The sequence below is a fragment of the Metopolophium dirhodum genome, chromosome 9 (assembly GCF_019925205.1).
Source record: "Metopolophium dirhodum isolate CAU chromosome 9, ASM1992520v1, whole genome shotgun sequence".
Lineage (NCBI taxonomy): Eukaryota > Metazoa > Arthropoda > Insecta > Hemiptera > Aphididae > Metopolophium > Metopolophium dirhodum.
Window position 1 is genome coordinate 6372958 of NC_083568.1, and position 22945 is coordinate 6395902.

General features: G+C 34.0%; 1 protein-coding gene across 1 annotated transcript; it reads right to left on the reverse strand.

Annotated features, from left to right (window-relative positions):
- Positions 1-14772: 14772 nt before the first annotated feature.
- LOC132952391 (balbiani ring protein 3-like) lies at positions 14773-22117 on the reverse strand. Its single transcript, XM_061024684.1, has 3 exons — positions 21995-22117; positions 17066-17152; positions 14773-16991 (listed from the first exon to the last, which is right to left on the reverse strand). Exon 3 carries the CDS (start codon positions 16937-16939, stop codon positions 15299-15301), a length of 1641 nt encoding a protein of 546 aa, XP_060880667.1. The 5' UTR covers positions 16940-16991; positions 17066-17152; positions 21995-22117; the 3' UTR covers positions 14773-15298.
- Positions 22118-22945: the final 828 nt, after the last annotated feature.

The following is a 22945-nucleotide window of genomic DNA, read 5'->3' on the forward strand; positions in this document are numbered from 1 at the left end:
GTCACTCCCGAGTCTCGCCCTCCGCAGTCCCTCGCGCACACGCGTCCGCCCGTCGACTAATTATTATTATCATTGCCGGTGTGATGTTTTCATCTGTCGGCCGAGACCGAAAAGAACGGCGAGCGGGCGGGGGGGGCCCTTTGCGCGCCATTAATTATACTATATATAAGCCGCCCCCGCGACCCGCACCTCTATACCGCCACTCTTCGGCAATAATTGCACTATAGGCACACCTATATAATATATAATATTATAATATTTATGTAATATTATACGTCTTATCTAGGGCCGACGGTATTTTCGGTGTACCGTACGTACCGGTATGACACCGGTATTTCGCTAAACGGTATACCGTAAAATAATCACGGTTACCAAACGATACCGCATAGTGGTTGGACCAATCAGAGCACGGCAATATTTCACGACACGACACGACACGTCACGGTGCGGTGTGAACCCAGCTTAATTTCGGTTTTCGGTGTACCGTATCACTTCGGTATTTTCGGTATACCGTTTCAAACCGGTATTGAAATAAATACCGCCGTAATACCGAAAATTTTTTCAATACCGTCGGCCCTGTAGTCTTACCTAGTAGAATACGCGCGTGTGGTCGTATATATATGGTATATGAGGTATATACCTAATCTAATACTATCCCTAAAAAATCGACAACTCTTAAAAAAATTATGATTTTTGAACTCCTTTTGGGTGTGACTCGCCGTAAGGGCTACTCGGCCACCTAGGTGGAAAATTCGATTTGATGCGCACGCAACTTGTATACTCGATCTGCCCGATTAACCGATGGCAACCAATATACAAAAAAAAAAATAAAAAAAATTACTAATTTCGACTGTTAATATTTGGCAGGCGAATGGCGTACGGGCGCCCCGTTACGATATCTTTCGGCTTTCCCGACCCTGACTTCGCATCATTAATATTATACCATATAATATTCATCGTTTTTGCACCCCGAGGCGCCTAGCGTTCGAAATCCACCACCGGGCTTCTCGGAATCGTCGGCGCGTGTGTGTACAACAGGCACATAATATAATATATTATTATTGTTATTACTATGCCATTTCGACGTGCGCGAGATTCACGCTTGTATTATTATACACGAAAATCAGTTCGGGCGGCCCACTCCCCCCGCGGAGTCTCTTATTCAAAATACCGTGTCGTAGATGTCGTTGTTGTTTGTTCGCCGCGAGTCATTAAATCATTCTTACACTAAAAGGTCGTGAAGGTGCGCGCGAACGTTTCTTTTGGGCGGGATTATAATATTAAGAAGGGAAGGTATGGCGCGATTGTATTATATTATTTTGATATGGGTACCCGTTTTTCCCGAGGTATTATGCAATATTATTCAACCATATCGCTAGTCTGTGCGAAATATGTACATAAGCAAGACGAAATGCCTACGTTTAGGTAGGTACCTATTTTACAATGCCACTGCAACTACACATGGGGACCAGAAGACGCCCAAACCCCTCAAATATTATTTATTGCCCCCCCCCCCCCCACACACACACAAATAGTTAATATAATTTATAACTATATACCAGCAACCATCATTAGATATCAATTATTAACATGTGTTTCTCGGGTGTGTACTAAAACCAAACAAGGCTGCGAGAATCGTTTTCGAATGGCTTGAATAACATGTGATCAAAAACTAGATATTTTACAGAACGCTGTATTTTGCTCACCTATACCTAATATATTTAAATATTTTACGCAGTGAAATATTATTATCACGTTAAAACCATTATGTTGTTATTGTCGGGTTCGTTTACACTTAATTATGAAGAAAAGCCACGCGAAAAATAAGGGCGGAAAAGCCTTCAAATTTTATTATACGCTTATATTATCATATACTATATCATACAGAACCCTCTCCAAAGCCAACGCGGTTCTTATTACAGTGCTAAAAAATAACGATGTTACAATAATTGGTAATTTCTTTAAAGTAACTTCACCCCATAACCGAACTATACCCCACAAAGAAACGCATTATGTTATTAATTTATAATTATATCAAATTTTTACTTAGACGTTCCATAAAAATACTACAATGACGGTTGTCGTCTTTATATTTTTGTTACGTCTGATAGTTTTATACTTTTATTTATTAACCTAATAAAAAGAAACTTTTCGAATATTTTCGGAAATAATTAAACAATAACCGTGAGTAGGTATAACATAAATTTAAGAGTATTGCGTTGTAAACAAATTAATAACTATATTGTAATGTCTATATTCTTTGCTCTATACAGAATTATAATATTATCCAACAATAAACAAGAATTAAATTCTGTAAATTATAAAGTAATAATAGCAAAGATTAATTATTAATTGTTGATTTAGTTTAATTTGTATCCCCCAGATAATACGTTGGAAAATATTAGGTAATTGCATTTTATTATTTAATTGGTATTGTTAGTATAGACAAGGAATGGAATCCTAACAAAAAACAACCAGTTTCAAAAGCCGGAACCGGAACCTTTAAATATTTTTCGTAATAAGCAATATTTTGGGATAGAAGTTTCTTTTTTTTTTGGTCTATTCAACGGACCCTTTTGTAATTATAGGTGAACATAACATGCTAATGGATATTCAAACAAGCATTGTTTAATTATATTATTTATCATTGCTTTTAAATAATAATTTATTAATAAACCCATTTAATCATGTTTTTCATTATATTTTAATAGTTATAAAGCTATTGGAAAAATCATATAGCTATTGTTGATGATTTTTAGTTTAGAATATTCATTTCATATGTTAAAATTTCGTGTTTGTTTTCAAATGTACAAATGTACACTATAATTCTGTAGTAGTTCCTTAAATAATACTGTTTTTTTTTTTTTTTAATAATAAATTCGCATTACGTTAAATTTTAAGCATTCCAGGGCATTGCATTATAATATTAAGTTTATATTTTACAATTTAAATGAAACTGTTGTGCCACGCTATAGAAGACATTATTTTATTTTGAATTTTGTTTACGTACAAAAGTCTAGCAATTTATTCAAGATGTTTTTATTTTCTGACTCTAAAACCAAAATAAAAATGTCATTTAAGTTCTCTCGAATATAGCATGTAGAACGCAGTCTCTAATGCTAAAAAGGATTAACATACATTATTTGAGACGCACGTCTTCCGGTACGAAAACACAGTAGAGTTGTTAATCCTGGTGATAAATATCCGAGTGTAACTGAGTTAAAAATAAGTGTCAAATTGCATCAAACCTCCAGAATACATAATTTACTACAATTTTATGCACGAAATTCTATATACTTATACTTAACACTTTTTAAGACTTTGTAGTTATTTTTAAAACGTATAAACTATTTTATTACAGCGCATGACCCAATATTTCGGTCCCTTAAGTGTCCCACCATTTCGAATTAATTCCTTAAAATATAAGATAACGAAAGAATTCTGTTTAAAACGAACGTAATACTTAGTTCGTCGTTTTTTTTTTATTTGTCACTTCGATATTATATTGTAACACACGAATTGTAGAAAAATATTAGAAATTATTCAAAAATTAATTTTCCTAGATTCTAGCTAGTGTAATAATTTATAATAATATAATATGTACCTATACATATTAATAACTGTTGATTTAATTTCACTGGTCTCCCGTCCAAATGAGTGCGGGAACGTAGACGCTACTATAAAGAACACAAAACACGAATATTTGCCAGTTTTTTTTCCACAGGTCGCAGTTGCTGCCTTAGGCGTTACAAGAGACGATTCGGTCGACAGCTCAATCGTCGTTATCGACCCAAAAATCATATTATTATTATTATTATTATTATGACAACAACAACAATGTTATTACTCTTAGAATTTATTATTATATACCCGTATCGACCACGACCGCGGTCGTATCCACTAAACGGTAAGTGTGTGTACATTTGTTGTTTATTTTCAACCCGTAGACTCTGCAGCCGCTGCAGTCTTATCTCGATCCGAGATCCTATCCCCATTATTATAACAACTTAATGCAGTATTATATTATGTAGGTGCACACTTTGAGGCCATATATTCCACTCGGGTTACAATAATATCCGATCGTTGGAATCTTCGTCCCGCACCAAGTCTCGGGCGACTTAGGGGACGTCCGCACAATATTATAGTGCTGGGGATGACGCAGCCCCGGGCGACACCGTCGTCGTAGGGGTGGACGTATTTTATGTTTGTACCTTCATATTGTAATTACTGTGCTTCCAACTATTACGATTTTATATACATATTACTAGCTGATCCCGCTGGCACTTCGTTGCCCGTTAAATGTACCAATAATTATATATGACTCAAACTTTGTTCAATTCGTTATTTAATATTCGGTGTATGGTGTATGGTGTTCAAAATTTATCTCAACTTTTCTGTTGCCCGGAATAAAAATTCGCAGCAGTATATTATCAGGTAGGCAATCTACCTGCGGTAGATCGCGGACCCTGTGCTGTTTGTACGTAAGTGTATGATATAACTCTAAAGTATCAAAATTGTACAAAGTTTGTCATTTTTACTTAATTTCACCTTCGGAGGATTAATATGATCAATTAATACAAAAGCCTAACGCATCCGTACTAAAATCCGATGAATAAAAAAAAAACAAATTTAACACTTTTTAAATTAGCCTATCTTCTTCCCAGAGGTCTAATATACACACAAAATATATTCATTTTTATCTTTTATACTATAAAATGATAGCGTTTGTTTGTATGTTCGGGATAAACCCCGAAACTACTGAACCGATTTCGAAAATTCTTTCACCAATACAAAGCCACATTCTTTGTGAGTGTCATAGGCTAATTTCAAAAAGGGAAGTGATCACCCCCGGTAGGTGCTCAAACAGGAATTTTGAGATTTACGATCGAAATTTTATCACGTATTGGCAGTGAATAATTATAATCGTTAATTACTCCACTAAAACGCAACATTTTTGAAAATCTTTTCTTATTGCACGGTGAAAATATGAGAAGAACCTCTATTCCGAATTTCAAGTCCGTACGTTGAGTAGTTTTTGAGATACAGCGATCAGTGAGTCAGTGGTATTTGGATTTTATATGTATAGATAACTAATTATTGACTGACATTATCGGACTTTATTTATGCCTAAAACCTGCTCCGTGATACCCTCTTCCATTAAAAAAAAACTGCATGACAATTGGATAAGAAGTTTCGAAGCCAAACCGTAATAAAGATTTCCTCTTTTGCTTGATTTCAGTTTTATATATGGAGATTATTACCGTAATACGTTATAAATAATATTATTATTATTATTCAACCCTCATTATAATATGATTCGAAACGTATATGTTTATATACATAATACACGTCCTTGTATGAGTTATATTATCTCGCATTGTCTGCTGCCGATGTCCGTTAAAACGTTGTGTATAATCGTCGTTCATTAAAATTTTTTTTCGGCGGAATTCGCCGGAATTCGCATTTGATAATATTACACTGCAACACCGAACACGACGCGTACGATTAATTTTTACCGTCGAAAAATGAGATTCACGAGGTCGTGGGGCGGCAGAAGAGAAATCGTCACTGGGGTGCGAAAACCCTGGATACGTGACTGGGTCGCGGTATTTCGCTCATTATATTATTATCGCGTGTACCGTATATTGTATACAATGTACAGTATAGGCATCACGCGGCGTTTCGTTTTTACAATACATATTATTATTTTTTCTTTCTCCTTTCTTCCGACCACCGCGCGTAATATTATGTTGCAGCGTGTAAACGTGTAGGCAATAATGTAGCGCATACAATATAAAATCATATTATTATTGTACGCGCCCGTGTATGTACATACCGAAATTACAGCACAGGTCCCCGGTTCACGGCTGCAGCAGTGTGTGGGCACATATTATTTTATTATTTGTGTCGCGGGACACCGGCCAGGGGTTGTGTCGTCGGCGGCGGCGGCGACGAATCCCACCCCGGGGGTGAGGTGACCTTCTCGGTTTTTTTTTTTTGTTTTTTCCTCTGCCCCCTTGTCAAAACACGACGTTTCGGGTCCCCATTGTTCGCCCGCACTGCTGTGACTTTTGTGACTTCTACGCGACAACAATAATAATATTATATGTGTTGTGCACGTAGGTATACAATATATATATATATACTATATAGGTATGTATTATATTATTAATAATAATAATAGTAATGACAACAACAACAGTATAATATACGTAACACGGCGTTCCCGCAGAGCGGCGCACCGGGCCCGAAAAATCGTCTTCTCGCACTATAATATCACACAATAACATAATTTTATTATATTCTGTTTTGGTGTGTGTGTGTCTGCTTATAATATTTCGTACGGACATGTGTGTGTATGGTTGCGACCTCCCCAAATCGTGTCTCTTTTAAACGGTTCTGCGGAGGAAAAATCTTCGTCTGTGGTATTTATTTCACGTGTCTCGCACACACGCGAGCGCTTTGTTCGATTCGGCTTTCATTGCCACTGCGGCATTATAATATTATACATTTAATAGTATTATTATTACTATTTTTTTTTTTTTTTTGTCAAAACGAGCAAACACGATAAATCCGTGCGGTGGACTCGGCCGGAGACGGCTTGTGTCAAAGAGCACATATATTATTCACTCGCGAGCATTATTAGCGGACGTGTGTCGTGGTCGTCGTGGTCCGTCTCGCTCCACACACACGATCTGATGCGAAAAGCGTCTACAATAAAACACAATACACTATTGTGCGTAATAATATTATGAATACGCGTGTTCACATATTATATATGTTATGTATACGACGCGCGTTAAAATATTATTACGATATATAATATGTGCGCGAAATCCTGCGGAGGTTGTATCCACCATGATGTCGGAGGAAACCGACAAAATATTTTATAATACCTCCTCCCCTCATCGTCGTTGTCGTGTGACACTATGTATTATTATTATTATTGTATAGAATGTCTGTGGCACGCAGGTCTCTGGTCCCGCGACATTCGTCACCATTCTTGGCACCACCGACCTAAACGCCCGCCATGCACGTCCGTCACGATATAAATCTTCTCCACCCCTAATTATTGCACTATTGTCAGCAGTGACGAAGAAACTAAATTTCATATTATGTGCATTTATTTTCTCTTCAAATCTGATCTTCTCTCGATTTGCCGGTTCGTTATCGACTGACGTTTACCAGCAAGTAATTTATGTCGTATTATACGCCTATATACACACGTTATTCCAGAAATTATAAATGTAATACAAGTTTCTAAGGATATTTAAGGGAATTTAACCGCCCCCTTTTCGCGTTCACTACTAATTTATTATACTGTATAAGTGAATTATTTAAACTAAAAATTGAACAATTTTAAAATAGCCATCCGAATAACAAACCTGCATGGAACAGAACACACACAACCCTCTAATCCAAGTTAGCATATTATATTTTCGATGCAACACGATATAAACTATTCGATCACCGTCATTGAGAAATATTAATTGCATGCTAAATATTGGTGCAAAAATTTTCCAATATTTCGAAATGGGCCGGGCTGTCGCAACGTACGTGCAATATTATTTTGTTTTGAGTTAATAATACGTAAAATACTAAATTAATACATTGTATTATATAATATATCATGCAATTATTATGTCAACTCGCTATCGTTATTGATTTAATAATGTATTAAGTGACCAACTTCTGTTATTTTAATTATATCGTTATCTATTATTAAAGTATTAGTTGATATATATATATATATATATTATATTTATTATTTTTGTTGATGTTATTATTTGAATAACCTACCTTTAATAAACTATTTCATTTAATTTTAAATTTAAAAAAAAATTACAAATTGTACCTAGAATATAAAGTTGGGAAAACTTGTGTTGACTTGTGCATTGTTATATTGCGATAAACAGCCAATATTGATGTAGGTATTTACAGTAGCCGTTAAATATTTGTAATGTGTTAATAACTTAACGAAGAGGGTAATGATGAAAAAACAACAAACTTTAATCGATATTTTTATTAATGCCCGTTGTTTAATAATCGTCCATATTATTATTTATTAACAAACGGCCGTATTTTTAATTAAAAAATATACACATATAAATATTGTTTTAATGAATAAAAAAACTATGGGAAATATGGTATACATCGTGTTCCATTAAATAATCTCACTGTGTTTTATTAGAAAATAGAAATTAATTAATACCCCGCGTCAATTTTAACACATTTTTAGCTGCATGCATAGCCACGTATACTGTTTAAAAGACCTTTGATAACGTATAATCATCATATTATATACTGCATACGGTAAACTGTTATTAATGTATATCGAAATTCAAATTAGTTACATGATTTCAATTATAATATCATTATTCATACATATTATTATTATCGAAACAAATTTAAGATTTAAAAATATTTTTCTTTACTATTTTATATATGTATTTTATCGGATGCGGCGGCGGCGTAGTATCATATAATATGTTAACTCAGAAAATATCTCTAAAACGTTGCCCCATACGTAATTTCTTAGTCTGTCCGATCGATAAAACCACTGAGATTTCATAATACACTGCGGATTAACATAATTGTACGATAAATTCCTATTTGATGTGACTTTATTGGTATATATCTTGTGTTAATGTATTATATGGTTTTATGTTACGTAAGACGAGACATCGCATTGATTTTATCGCGTTAGATACTGTAATTGATCGATACAGTCGGGAAGCCATCTACGAGCATATAATATCATGGAGCAATTAAATGACCTTCCGATTATAATAATTGTATGGATTGTAATAAACACGGCAATCGTGCCCGACGCGTGATTCAAGAATCTTAACCAATGGCAAATGTAGATTCGAAAATTTAAAAAAAAAAAAATGTTCACATTATATTCCCTTGCGACATTTCTGAACCAGTCACGACGAAACCGCATACAAATACCAATAATTCAAGAAACTACTAAAGTTTAAGACTTATCGACGATACATGCAAATTTAACTCGAAGTACATATTTTTTACGATAATACGCGTTCGCAGTGACCGTAATAATATAATGAATTACATTTTATTGGTGCTCGTAATATTATTGTAACGACGGTTTTTGAGATTGTTATTATTATTATTATTATTATGTGGTAAACGAACTGCACAAAATTGTTATTGATTTTCAAAGTTATTAATCCTAGACTATTCTGGCAATAACCGCGGCCATCGTTCACATTATTTACGTTGTCTATACAATATAATTCGTATAATGCATACCACAATAATGCTATATTATGAACGAAACAACAAATCAGAGTATAAGGTAATCGATTACTATAATAATATAGTACATAGGTACATAAAAATATAGTCTCCACGAAATCGTGGTCCGGACTTAGTCTGCAGTGCAGTCAATTATTTTTACGACGTTTGTACGTCTACCTATAGGTACCTACGTTACGTATATGATACCGAGTTAGTTTTTCGTTAGCGAACCGCATCACGATTCGTTTCCTGAAATATCGATTGGAAACGAGTGTTGCGAAACGATATATTATATAGGTACCTACATGTATATATATATACGCGTTGGCGGGGAAGTTAAAATGAAAACAAACATTGGCGGGTAGACGAACGGCTGGATCCATAAAAATATATATATAATATTAGATATAGTTTAAGGTCGAATTTCGTGGCTGCTGGTCAGTATCTTATGTGCACAAAGAGCGCGCACGATTTCGCCCATATTTTGTCCGTTGTAGGGTATATGATATTATTGTATTATATCGTCGACTGCAATAAAAACCATTGTGAAAACTGGAGCACACAACACTGCTGCAGTGTGTGTGTGTGTGTGTGTGTGTGTGTGTGTGTGTGTGTGTGTGTGTGTGTGTGTGTGTGTGTGTGTGTGTACCGATGGGATATCGTAGGTATAATATTCTTATCGCGCGTGTGTGTGTGCATTAGTAATAATAATATATTCGTATATCTAAATGATGTATAATGTATTCCTGCGACGGCGCAGGTGGAAGTCGGACGGTTATAGGTATACATAAGGCTATGGGGAGAGAGACGGAGCCGAGTTTCCCGAGCGTCGTCGCGCATAATGATACGACTTCTGTTCCGCGAACAATCCGATGGAAAAGCTAACCGTCGGTCGCGTCACGTGACGTGCACTCGGGGCGTGTGTATATATATGCGCCGCAACGTATATACCTTGGTATATAATATACACACGAGCGTGCGGTCACTATTATATACACGAAACTGCATCGCCGTCCGTCCGTATCCGTCCGGTTGACGTTTGGCGAGAGCGTATATGAATGGGGCACCCGTCGCAACAGGACCTTGTACGACTCGCCCGCTCGGGGAGAGAGTACCTACCTATATGAGACGGCGAGAGACTGAGAGAGAGAGAGACTGAGAGAGAGAGAGAGAGATCGAAGTAAATAAAATAAAAAAAAAACACTCATATTGTAATAATGCGTGTACGTTTATTATTATAATGTCTATACGGATATTCTAATGCTTTTGTCGTCCCGAGACGGTTTAAAATATTGCCACAGCCGTCCGTCTCGCCTTACATGGGGCAGTAGCTATAGTCGTCGTCGAACATATTTACATATAGGCCGTTCGCCGAGACGTCGTCGCGCGATTTAATTAGCCACCTCGACGTGGAATACAATATAATATGTATTGAAACGGTCGCACGCGTTCATCGCATCCGCGGTCGTCGACGGTCGGCCGACTCGAAGGTCTGACGCGTTGTATATTATAATATAGAGAAAGAAAGAAAAAAAACGTAAAATAGTAAAATAACATAATATTATAGTTTTCCGTTCGATACATTATAATGTCATATTATCGTGTTATTTATTATACGCATCCGCGCATGTGTTACGTATAGACCTTCACCGCCGCCCGTGAGTGGTCGGAGGGACGAGTGACATCTTAGCGTTTTCTATGGACGATAAACGAATAATATATTATACACATATATCGTGCGAAGAACGTAAACGGGCCTAGCGACTCCTCAAAGGTCTCGTGCGAATAATATTGGCTGGGCGAGAACGGCCAGTGAAATTAAGACGATTGTGCGTATTGCGAAAAAAAACGACGCGTGATCGTCGTCGTCGTCGTCAACGGCACAATATCGGACAAAAGGGAACAAAATTAATAAACCGTTTCGGACCGGAAAAATGTTTATACGTCGTACAGGCGAAAAAGGAATGTCACGGGAAAATGTAATTTCGAGGAATCCAATTACGAAGGAACAGAGCATATTGTGTGGCGGCCGTGTTATATTATTATTATACAAAAAAAAAAAATAAGAACGGGGGAAATGAAAACCTTCGATAAAATATTCACTACCCTCCGGAAATCCGATTAGTTACTAAAAAATAAGGATAAGAACGCAATATGCGATAACCTCGCCTAATTTTCTTTATCTCCGCAGTTAATTCGTTTTAACGGTCGCACCAAATAGGAAATATTAGGTACGATATATTATATCATGTTTATGCGATAATTAAATGTACAGTGCATCCGAAAGCAAGTTAAAATAACGAACAGTCATATACCTTTACCGAACGCTATCCACTGCGATCGTAATTTATGTGCTCGCCGGTTTTGTTTTTGTGAACCCCTTCCCTTTGAACTGTTTGTGAACGTTTACGCCCCGCTAAACGGTTAATGGGCATCGCAGTGCCAGCCAAAAAAAAAAAAATATTAAATTTTCGCCCCTTATTCATTTTTGACTTCGATGACTACAAATAATATTGTATAATTACACGCGGGGGCCGCGAGGTATGAAGGCTTTGTTGTTCGGCAACGCAACAGTATAATATATTATTATGTACTGCTGCAGCAGTGAGTTTATTGTAATAAGAGCAACAAGACGCACTGGGTTTATCTCTGTTTTGGAAGGGGGAGGATCCTTTTTTGGACCCCCAGTCAACGCCATCATTACACGCGAGACCCTTAGTCGTCTCGGAGAAAAAATACCACACACACACACACACACACACACACACACAAACCGGCGCTGCGAAGGGTTGCGACCCTCTCCGGTTATTTCATTATTTCTCGCTCGCGCCCTTTAAGAACTTGCGATGCAGCAGCAGCAGCAGCAGCATCGCCGCCACTACCACCACCGGCGTTTGCAGATTTTTCGGCGGAATTCTCATATATATATATATGAACGAAACCTCATTTCGGCGTCCTCCGACCTCTGCCGATACCCACAGAGATAGACTACGTCGACAAATTAACGGGCCGCCGCCTGTCTCTTGTACCATTTGTTTTTCAATAATTGTGTGTAGCAGGGCGTATTTCTTGGAAGGGTCTCCGCAACGAGACCGATAAACGAAAGTGAAATAACTGCGGCCCGCCGTGCAGCAGGAATATAATAACAGTTGCACTATTACCACCGCCGTCGGTCATAAACGTCTTCGTTCCTCCTCGCGAATAATGAAAGTTAGCTGCACTCGCTCGTGTATCTATAATCGAGTGCTATCAAGTCTGTCAGATTTATATAATATTATGTACTGTCGCAGGGTCCGAAAAATGTATAATGGCCTCCGGATAAAGACCGAGAAGAAGGGTGCGAGCGCACTGCAGCGACTGACTCAACGGTCGATGTACGTCTGAGCATATTTTTTTCGGAAAACAAATTCAATTACGGCCGGGGCAAGTAACAACTAACAAATGAACAAGACGGTATAAATACTAAAATACGTATATATGTATACAGGGCCCCCGAAAGGGTGGGGCTGTTGGAACTGGAGTACAGGGGCCCGGCTATTTTTGAAATTTTGATAAGAATTACTATTAAATATACATATTAAAATAATATAGTATATAGGTACCAGTGGTTTTCACACTGTTATTAAACACGGCACATCGTGTTCCTTAAAAAATGTTCACACTGATTCACACTCAGTTTTTTTGAATTATAACTATATACATTTAATTAGAAATGTGAAAAAGTTAATTAAAAATTGCTTAACTTTTACTAAGGTTTCGGTTTTATAATAATTTTGGTTTGGACAAAAGTAATTGAAATATTGTACGAATTTTGTCACAATTCTAACTTCAGACATTCATAAAAATTGCTTAACACTCAATTTCTTTTAAAATTCCAATACAAAAAACCCTATATTATCGAACTTTTGACACATCTGACATTTTTTATTGAAAAAAAAAGTGAATATATATTACCATGCATATATTTTAAATAGATTTTATTACATAATATACTATAGATAACATAGTATTTAAAATTTGATAACAATACCAAAAATGTTATTTATATTTTAAATGTATGCATTTTAAGACGTAAGAACAATATTTATCATATAAATAAATAAATAATATACATTTCCAACTGGAGGTACTATACCAGATCATTGAGTACATTTACATGACCCCGGATGACTCAACGGGATCACTATGTTACATCTCAGAGATTTAATATTGCACATAGGGTACTGCAGGCCGCAGGGTAGGACCCAGTAGGTACCGACAGGCGATAAGGGCATAATATTAAAAAAATTGTAATTTATTGCATGGACGTTTTCCTAGCCTAGTTTTAAATAATCTAATAACGTTTTGAATTGCCACTTAACTTATTCTATACAAATAATAACAAAAAAATATACTCAAATAAATAGAAATTAAAATGTACCTAATAAAATATTACATTATTTCAAAATAAGTGACAGATCTCCTCAAAAGTCAATGGCTATGCAGAAGGAGAGAGATCTAAAAAGTATTATAGTTAGGTAGGTACTTAAGTTTGACTTCAAGTCAATAAGTAAAAAAGTTGATTTAATAGATTGACTTGAGTAATACATATAGAATAAGGTTTTAATGTAATTTTTATACATTTACATATTGTTGAAGTTATTAACATTTAAATCATGATTATAACAAAATTGAATAAACTTGTATTTAGGAAATTGTGGCACAAAAACTGTTTTTTTAATATTAGGAACAATAATATTGGACTTAGAAGTCTGGTAGAATAACTATGACTTAATTAGTAATATTTATAACTTATAAGCTTGTCGTTTTTTTTTTGTGAATTTAGACCAATAAGCGGAAGAAAAATACACTCAGTATCAAAAGTCCAATTTTAATTTTGATTACATATTTGAATTCCTTATTATCTATTCTAGGCGCTGTGTAAGAAATGGATTTTCGATATTTTTTTAGTAACTTTCAAGTAAAGGTGAATTTTGAAATAAAAAATTATATTTATTATTCATTTGGTACTATACTGTTATACATTGGGTACAATTAAAAAAAAATCGAAAATACATTTCCTATCGTTATGTTTTATATTATAATTTAAGTAAAGGTATTGCCAATTTTATAAGGAAATTGACGGACTGTATACATTCAATATTAAATAGATATCTAGTATAGGCCACTAAAAATATTATAATTTACCAAAACACAACGATGCACGATCTATAAATAAATATGTTGTACAATTTCAAATTTGTATTATTTTATTTAAATTTCACATCCCGAAAAAAGAATTTAAAAATAGTATTTGATTTTAAATATAGATACTTTCAAAAAAGTATTCAAATACTGTGCCCCTGTACTTTTTTTCAAATGTATTTAGAATACGAATTTGAGTACTTTTTTTTTATTATTTTATTTTAAATAGTATATTTACAAACTATACAACAGACAAGGTATAATAAGTAAGTGTGGTGACATAAAATAACATTAATAAGAATAGGAAGGCAGTGCCACCTAACCAGACATTTTTGAGTACTTAAAAAGTATTTAAATACTTTTACTCAATTACTTTACAAGACTGGAACCACCCTAAATTGAAATTCTGTAAGAAATAATTGATTGAACAAGTATTGTATATGTTAGTCTTTTAAATTTAGAATTTAAGATATATTTGAGCGATTAAAAAAATGTAAAAAAATATATTAATGAATGCAAGTTCCTACTGTTTTCATATGTTAGTTAAAGTCTAAAATGTGTTACTTACTAAATGAATGTTTTCTTAGCCCTATTTTGAATTTTTATAATACCTACCTACTTCGAATCGCTAGTCCATTTAATTTATACAATATGTATCAACTATCGCATGTAACATAAATGACACAAATAACGCATGCTCCGGCACTCGCCGTGTTACGTTTAATTTTATTAAAATGTAATCTACTATCGATTCGAACCTATGCTATATCGTCGCTTATATCTACTGCTACAGTGCGTATTTAAAAATTTGACTACCGAGATACGAACTGTGGCAGTATAAGCGACGATATTATATTATTCGAATTTTGAGGTAACTCGAACAATATAAAACGACTGCCTCAATCGTTTTTCGACCATATGGGCATCCATTTTCACGAGCATACTTCAGACATTCCAGACGTCCATTTGTCGCAGCCATACAACACGTTTCTTCATCCCAAGGACATTCATTTGAATGCGCGTACATCAGGCAGTCCAGGTTTCCTTTTTTCGCAGCTTCGGAACACGTTTCTTCGTCCCAAGGACATCCATTTTCACGAGCATACTTCAGACATTCCAGACGTCCATTTTTCGCAGCCATAAGACACGTTTTTTCATCCCAAGGACATCCATTTGAATGCGCGTACATCAGGCAGTCCAGGTTTCCTTTTTTCGCAGCTTCAGAACACGTTTCTTCGTCCCAAGGACATCCATTTTCACGAGCATACTTCAGACATTCCAGATGTCGATTTGTCGCAGCTTCAGAACACGTTTCTTCGTCCCAAGGACATCCATTTTCATGAGCATACTTCAGACATTCCAGATGTCCATTTGTCGCAGCTTCAGAACACGTTTCTTCGTCCCAAGGACATCCATTTTCATGAGCATACTTCAGACATTCCAGATGTCCATTTGTCGCAGCTTCAGAACACGTTTCTTCGTCCCAAGGACATCCATTCGTATTCGCATATGTGAGGCATTCCAGGTGTCCATTTACTGCAGCAAACCGACACGTCTCTTCGTTCCAAGGACATCCGTTCGAACGTGCATATATAAGGCAGTCCAGATATCCACCAAGTGCAGCAATACTACACGTTTCTTCGTCCCAAGGACATCCGTTTTCATGCGCATACATAAGGAATTCCTGGTATCCCATTTCCACAGCTGCATTACACGTTTCTTTATCCCAAGGGCATTTATTTTCATGTGCGTATATAAGACAGTCCATTTGTCTATTTTCCACAGCATAACTACACGTATCTTCGTTCCAAGAACATCCATTTTCATGGGCGTAGCGCAAGCAGTCCAGCTGTCCATTTCCTGCAGCACACTGACACGTTAGTTCGTCCCATGGACATCCATTCTCGTGGCTATACGTCAGACAGTGCAGTTGTCCACGATCTGCAGCTACACTACACGTGTCTTCGTCCCAAGAGCATCCATTTTCATGCGTATACCTAAGACAGTCTAAGTGTCCGCCAGACGCGGCTGCTCTACACGTCGACCTGTCCCATTGACTGCCGTTCTCATGAGCATACACCAAGCAGTCCAGTTTACCATTGCCCGCGGCGTGTTCACACGCCGATTGGACCCATCGGAAGGCTTTTATCCCCGAGTTAACGTTCCACGGAACGCCAATCTCGCGAGCGAACGTCAAGCAATCAATGTGTCCGTAATACGAGGCCATCTCACATAAGTTACGGATTAATTCGCCATGGACCACTGACTGAAACTTTCCAACCATGGACCTCCTATCACCCAACGAGTCGAATCCACCACTCTCCGTGTTGAGTTTTACGATTTTAAAAATCGACTCGCAACAAATCCGCAAGTCGACGTCCGGAGTCTCATGCTCGTCGTACTTGTCCCGCTGGATCTTGTTACACGCGTAGTAAGCCGACTTCAACAGATCGGGTACGACGTATAATCTCTCGTCGTTAGCTGTCATCATGGCTGTCTTTTCCTATAATGATTTGCTTCTAGAAGAGAGTGGCTTGAGCGTACTGTAAATAAAAATAAAAACATAAAACAATAATCTACGTTAAAGTGATAACACGTCCGTATTGACGACACACACCTGTTCAATACTCAGTGCCACGAGACTATACGAGTGAATAAGTTGATGAGGATAAGTGATGACGAAAGTCGTTGGTAGCGTTGGCACCTAAAAAAACAAAATGTTAATCAGTATATGAACTGTGGTCTGACTTAAATGAAAAAAAATCCCAATACTTTTAAAAATGCTAGTTTTAAATTTATTTTTGTACACATTTTTTGTTATATTACTGTAGTACTATTATGACTATAACTGACCCCGTGCACTTAAGTAATAAGTATAACTTCTTTATTTACGGGAAACCAATTGTAGAAATAAAAATAATATCTGGTGATGATTTGAAAAGCTGTTATAATAATAATTTATTTTATCTATTATACAAACCTTCCATGAATCGTAAAAATATTTAGATTTTTTTTAACTCCATAGGCCTTATTCACCTAAGCTATTTTATTATATTATTGTATTTATTATTTGGTCTTTGGTAGCTAAACCTTAAGTCGTATATTTAAAATTAGAGTAACAATTAATTGCATTTAATTATTTAACCGAATATTATTTCGGCTAGCAATTGGTATCATACGACAGCAAACGACAGAATTTTTAACGAAATTGTATATGATATTTGACGAACCGAACGCCTCCAACCAGAAACAAAACGAATTATTATTAGTTAATATATTAAATTTTTTTAATGATTATTACAATATTTATTGCACATAAAATAACCACAAGGACAAAACATATTATGATGACAAAATATAAAAAGGTGGACAAGTGAGTACCCCTTGCTGTACGGTAATAGTTGTCGATCATGTCGTTGGAATGGATATTTTATACTTGAATTCAATGATATAAATAATTGCATACAAAAAACGATTCTGAGCAAAGACATTATGGGTCATCCTAGTTAATAATCAAATTTAATGGTTAAAAAAATTAATAAAAATCTCATGGCTATAAATAACGTAATTTTGCATTGAACTTTTTTTTTTTAAAGAAGTAGAAAAACTTGTTGGGAATCTTCTATTAAAATTTCTAATTTTTGCTATATGCGACATTAAAAACTTTTATGAATTTCTAACTAAAAAATAATTTACAACATTTGAAATAATTATCATGGCTATAATAATAGCTCAACATTTTACCATGTATGTAAAACAGTCACTTAAACATTTGGTGAAAATTTCGAGTGTTTACGGCTATTAGTTTTTGAATTACAACAACATATCAAAAATCGATAAATAAAAATTCGTTAATTTACCGGTGAAAAACCAATATTGTAAACATTTTAAATTCAAACGATCATAAAAAATTAATGTTACACTCCAGGAAATTTTTTTTTTTGTTTAAGGTAGAACAATTTGTGGGAAGTCTTCTAATAAAATTTCTAATTTTAGCTATTAAAAGAAAAACTTTTATGAATTAGTAACTGAAATATAGTTTAAACATTTTAAAAATGTTGATGACATTTATCAAAATTTGAACTTTAGACGCATGTAAAAAATAATCGTGCCGATTTATTTTAATATTTTTGTACTTCCATTAATGAAACTTTTAACCTTGCGTTAAGTTTTCATGCATTTTTATTAAGTGAAAATATTTGAAAAAAAAATGAAAAAGTTTTTATCAGGATAATATAAAAATAAATACAAAATTCGAAAAATTTGAAAAATTATCATAGTTATAATTTGGGAAAAAAGAGTCAAAATATTGCGAAAATGTTACCTTTTATGGAAAATTCTAATATAAATATTTTGTGAAAATGTCAAGGGTCTATGGTTATTACTTATTAGTCTTTGAGTTACACGAAAAAATAAAATCAATTTTTTCAAAAATTTTTTTGCGTAATAATTACTTTTTTGTTTATCTTGACGCTTTCTAAAGCTACATTGGATTTTAAATTTTGATCTCTTAAAAGTACTAACTAGATTAACATTTCTATCAGAAAATATGATGATGAATATTGATGACAGACATACAATAAAAACATACATCATTACAAAATGTAAATACAATACATTCATTGTCGCTACGAATCTAATATACAGGTTAAAATTAAATCCAAAAATAATAACAATAAATTATATTATATGTAACCAGTGGCAACCATGTATATTATAGAAAATTATAATTTCTAATATTACTATAATATAATGATATGTAATCATGCACTGGCAAACATTTATTTTATAAATAAAAAAAAAATCCCGTGGAAAAAAGACTCAGTTTTTTCCAAATTTAAGAAATATAGGTACTGGAAATTTTTTATTTGGACCCCTCTAAAGTACTAACTAGCACCAATTTTCTATCAGTAACCAGTGGCAAATCACCCCGAAAGTCGAAAATCAAAGAATAGTTACTACTATTAGTCTACTACTACTTTCGTGTATACTCACAAATAAAGAATCCGCTCAGAATCTAAAATAACAAAATTAAACACGGAAACAAAAAAGACAAATGTGTTATAAATTTATAATATACACGAAGATATTTCATGAGATACAGTATTATATATTATTTTTTTTGTACAACAAAATTTACCTAAACACGTGAAAACCCGCATTTTTTATTTTTCAGCAATCCAATTTTAGAAATTTGATCAAATACAATTTTCATTTATATAAAATTATTTACCATATTTTGTTAACAACACATTTAAAAACAAAACAAACATGAGAAAATATCATAATTTAACTGTTATTTTTGGCCATACAATATTGGTCCATTCAGTCATTCAGATATGCATATTTACTAAATAGACATAATACTATGAGGACTTTGCATTTTGCCAACGTAATTTATGGTTCTAACTGTATTGTACGGAAAACATTTGTCGGCTGGTTATTTACAATTTGTTATCATAAACGTTTTCGTCTTTTTTCAATTAAAAAGTGACAATTCACAATTGTGTTCCGTTCAAATTGAATTTAACATAAAATGAATTAATAAAATAAATAATTTAAACTTATTCATAACATTGTTTTATAGTTTAAATAAAAAGTACAATAAAAATGACTAAAATTGATTATTTGATACTATATCAACTATCATTATTTCAATATTCATAATTATAATATGGGAGTTGTGAGGCATAACCCTTACGGCTTATTTAGTAACCATTTTTTTTCATCCCCCTCCATTGAAATATCCAGAGAACGCCTCTGATATCATTGTATAAGAAAAACGATTCTGAGCGAAGACGGTCAATCGGCCTATGATATTACTAAGAACCTAATTAGTATATTTGATGAAAAAATTATTGTGAATAAAGTAATTTATATATATTTATATATAACCTATGTATGCGGAACCCTGTTTTAAATTTTTCATCCTTAACTATAAAAGTTGAACATTTTATACATGTTTAACTACATACTGAATAATTTGTAAATTTTCAATTTGATACATTTATTCAAAATTTGAACTTTAAATGCTTATAAAAAAATTGTGCTAATGTATTTCTAATATTTTTTAACTGCTATTGTAATAATATATCAGGAGCTTTGTATTAAATTTTCACGCTTTTCATAACATTTTATTGATTTTAATAGACAAAAATAAATTAAAACATTTAAATTTGATATTGTCCGTTAATAATTGATCAAAAGTAGTAAAATGTTGAAAAAAATTATAATGTATATAAAATGAATATAAACATTCAGTGAAATTTGCATGTATCTACAGTTATTCATTAACAACAAAATAAGAAAATCGCTATATGAGAAATCGTGTGAATATCCAATTAAATATATCCAATAGTAACATAGAAACGAAAAACAATGTGAACAATAATAAGGCCGCTCCGAAATGATCGCTGAAAAATATCTTGTCCACCTAATAATAATTACTCGGCGTATGTTGTGTGTGTATGATCATATTGAGTAGACACCGGCCGGTGGCGACCACCGACGCACAGTGCAGCTAATAAGAAATAAATTACTATATTCAAGATAATTTTGTAATGTTAAAATTATAACAATGTTTATTGACGTACTTATGCAGATTATCAAAAATTTTTATTTTCGTCACAATCCATCGCGACGGTCGTCCTGTGCCGGCCAGTTGCGAAAAATGGTGCCTGAATGGAATGGGGAAATACTCCGATAATAATTATTGAAACAATTATTTCACAATATTCTTACATTGTAAAAAATTGTCCAGCGAGGGACAACTTTACTCCTTTAATAGACCACACTTATATCAGAATTGCCGAAATTTGACATCGGTATATGGAAGAACTTTATCCGTGACGCAGCGTTTTTATTTTTTTTAAAAGCACTACCTAATACATTTTAATGAATACATGAAAAAAACCTAATTTTCTCAAACTGTCAAATTGATAACTTTAGTTGTAATTTGTATTTATATTATCCAAGTAATAAACAAATAAAGTTCTTCTTTATGTTTTGCAAAAATGTGTTTTATTCTATTATAAAGTATATAATGCGAGAAAATTTGTCTAGCGCGTTTTTACAACCGAATTACGGGGCAGTGGATATTTTTGTAGGCCCTACAACACACTTTGTTCATAATCTCAAAAGTGCACAACAAAAAACATTAAATGTGCACTTTTCTACCTAAAGTTTTATAAAAGGCATGCATTATAAACGTACTGTAGATGTAAGAAAAATATTTTTAAAAATTCGATCTACAGAAACTTCGAGATATTGTATGGTGAAAATTGCAATATTGTAAAGCGTTTTTCGTGACGTAATAAAGACGATACAACTTGTAAAAATATTTAAGATACTAAGATATATTATAAGAAAATAAAATTTGCATTCACCCATGCCTTCACAGTCGTTAGTAATCGAATTAAAAAAATACAAAACGTGCATTGCACTACGGAAAATCAGAAAAATAGCCACTTGCGCCGCCACGTAATAATATACGTATGCGTATAAGCGGTCGACGACGAAAGTAATAATAATATCGTCTAAGACTTACCGACACTATAATATCGCAATGCTGCTCAAGTCTTCAAACTATAATTTGCAAACACTATATAATACTCCGCAATGTGTTCTCGGAGCCGCTGCTAGATATTAATATGCTACTGCAGCCGACTTCCTCTGGACAATATTTGACTTCCGACACGAGACGACTGACGAGGAGTGCACCGAATAATGGAGACGCGGAATTTTCAGACTACGTTATACCATAGAACAGTATGGTTATACTAACGCTAAACTAAGTCGGCCGAGAGTTTAGACGGTTTTCACTAACACGAATCGTGCGAATACCGCTATAGTAACACTATCGGCTATTCCAACGTTATCGCGCTAAACCGGTGCAAGCTCAGGTATAATATTATTATACCCACGAAATAATATATTATAATATAAACACTGGCATGTATGTTTATCACTGAACTGTGACCTTACAGTTCGGTGAAGTTTACAATATATCTGTGGTTATACCGTTTATTTTTATACCCGATGGTTATACGCTCGGTACCACCTACCTCCATAATTATTATTATTGTCGTTTTGAATTTTAACTATCATAATTATTGGTATTATGATAAATATTATTTATCATTTATTGAAGAATAATAAAATCATTATTGTTGTTGAGAATTTAGATTATACTATTAAATATTAATTATAATATTAATAAAATTAAAACAAGTTATTCAATTATTATCTAAAATAGATACGCATATAATATCATGTATAAGTACCTAATTTCCAAAATAGTTATTGCCTTTAAAAAACATAACACGGGTGATGAAACGTTTTTAAACATTTTACTATTCTAGCATAATATGACGTTATAAACAAGCCATGTCAGCAAACCACAACCCTTATCACCAAATTACAATCCTTATCACTTATAACCGTCGACGTAGTTACAGGCGTGACTTGTATAATGTTAACGACATTGGCTCCGAAGTCA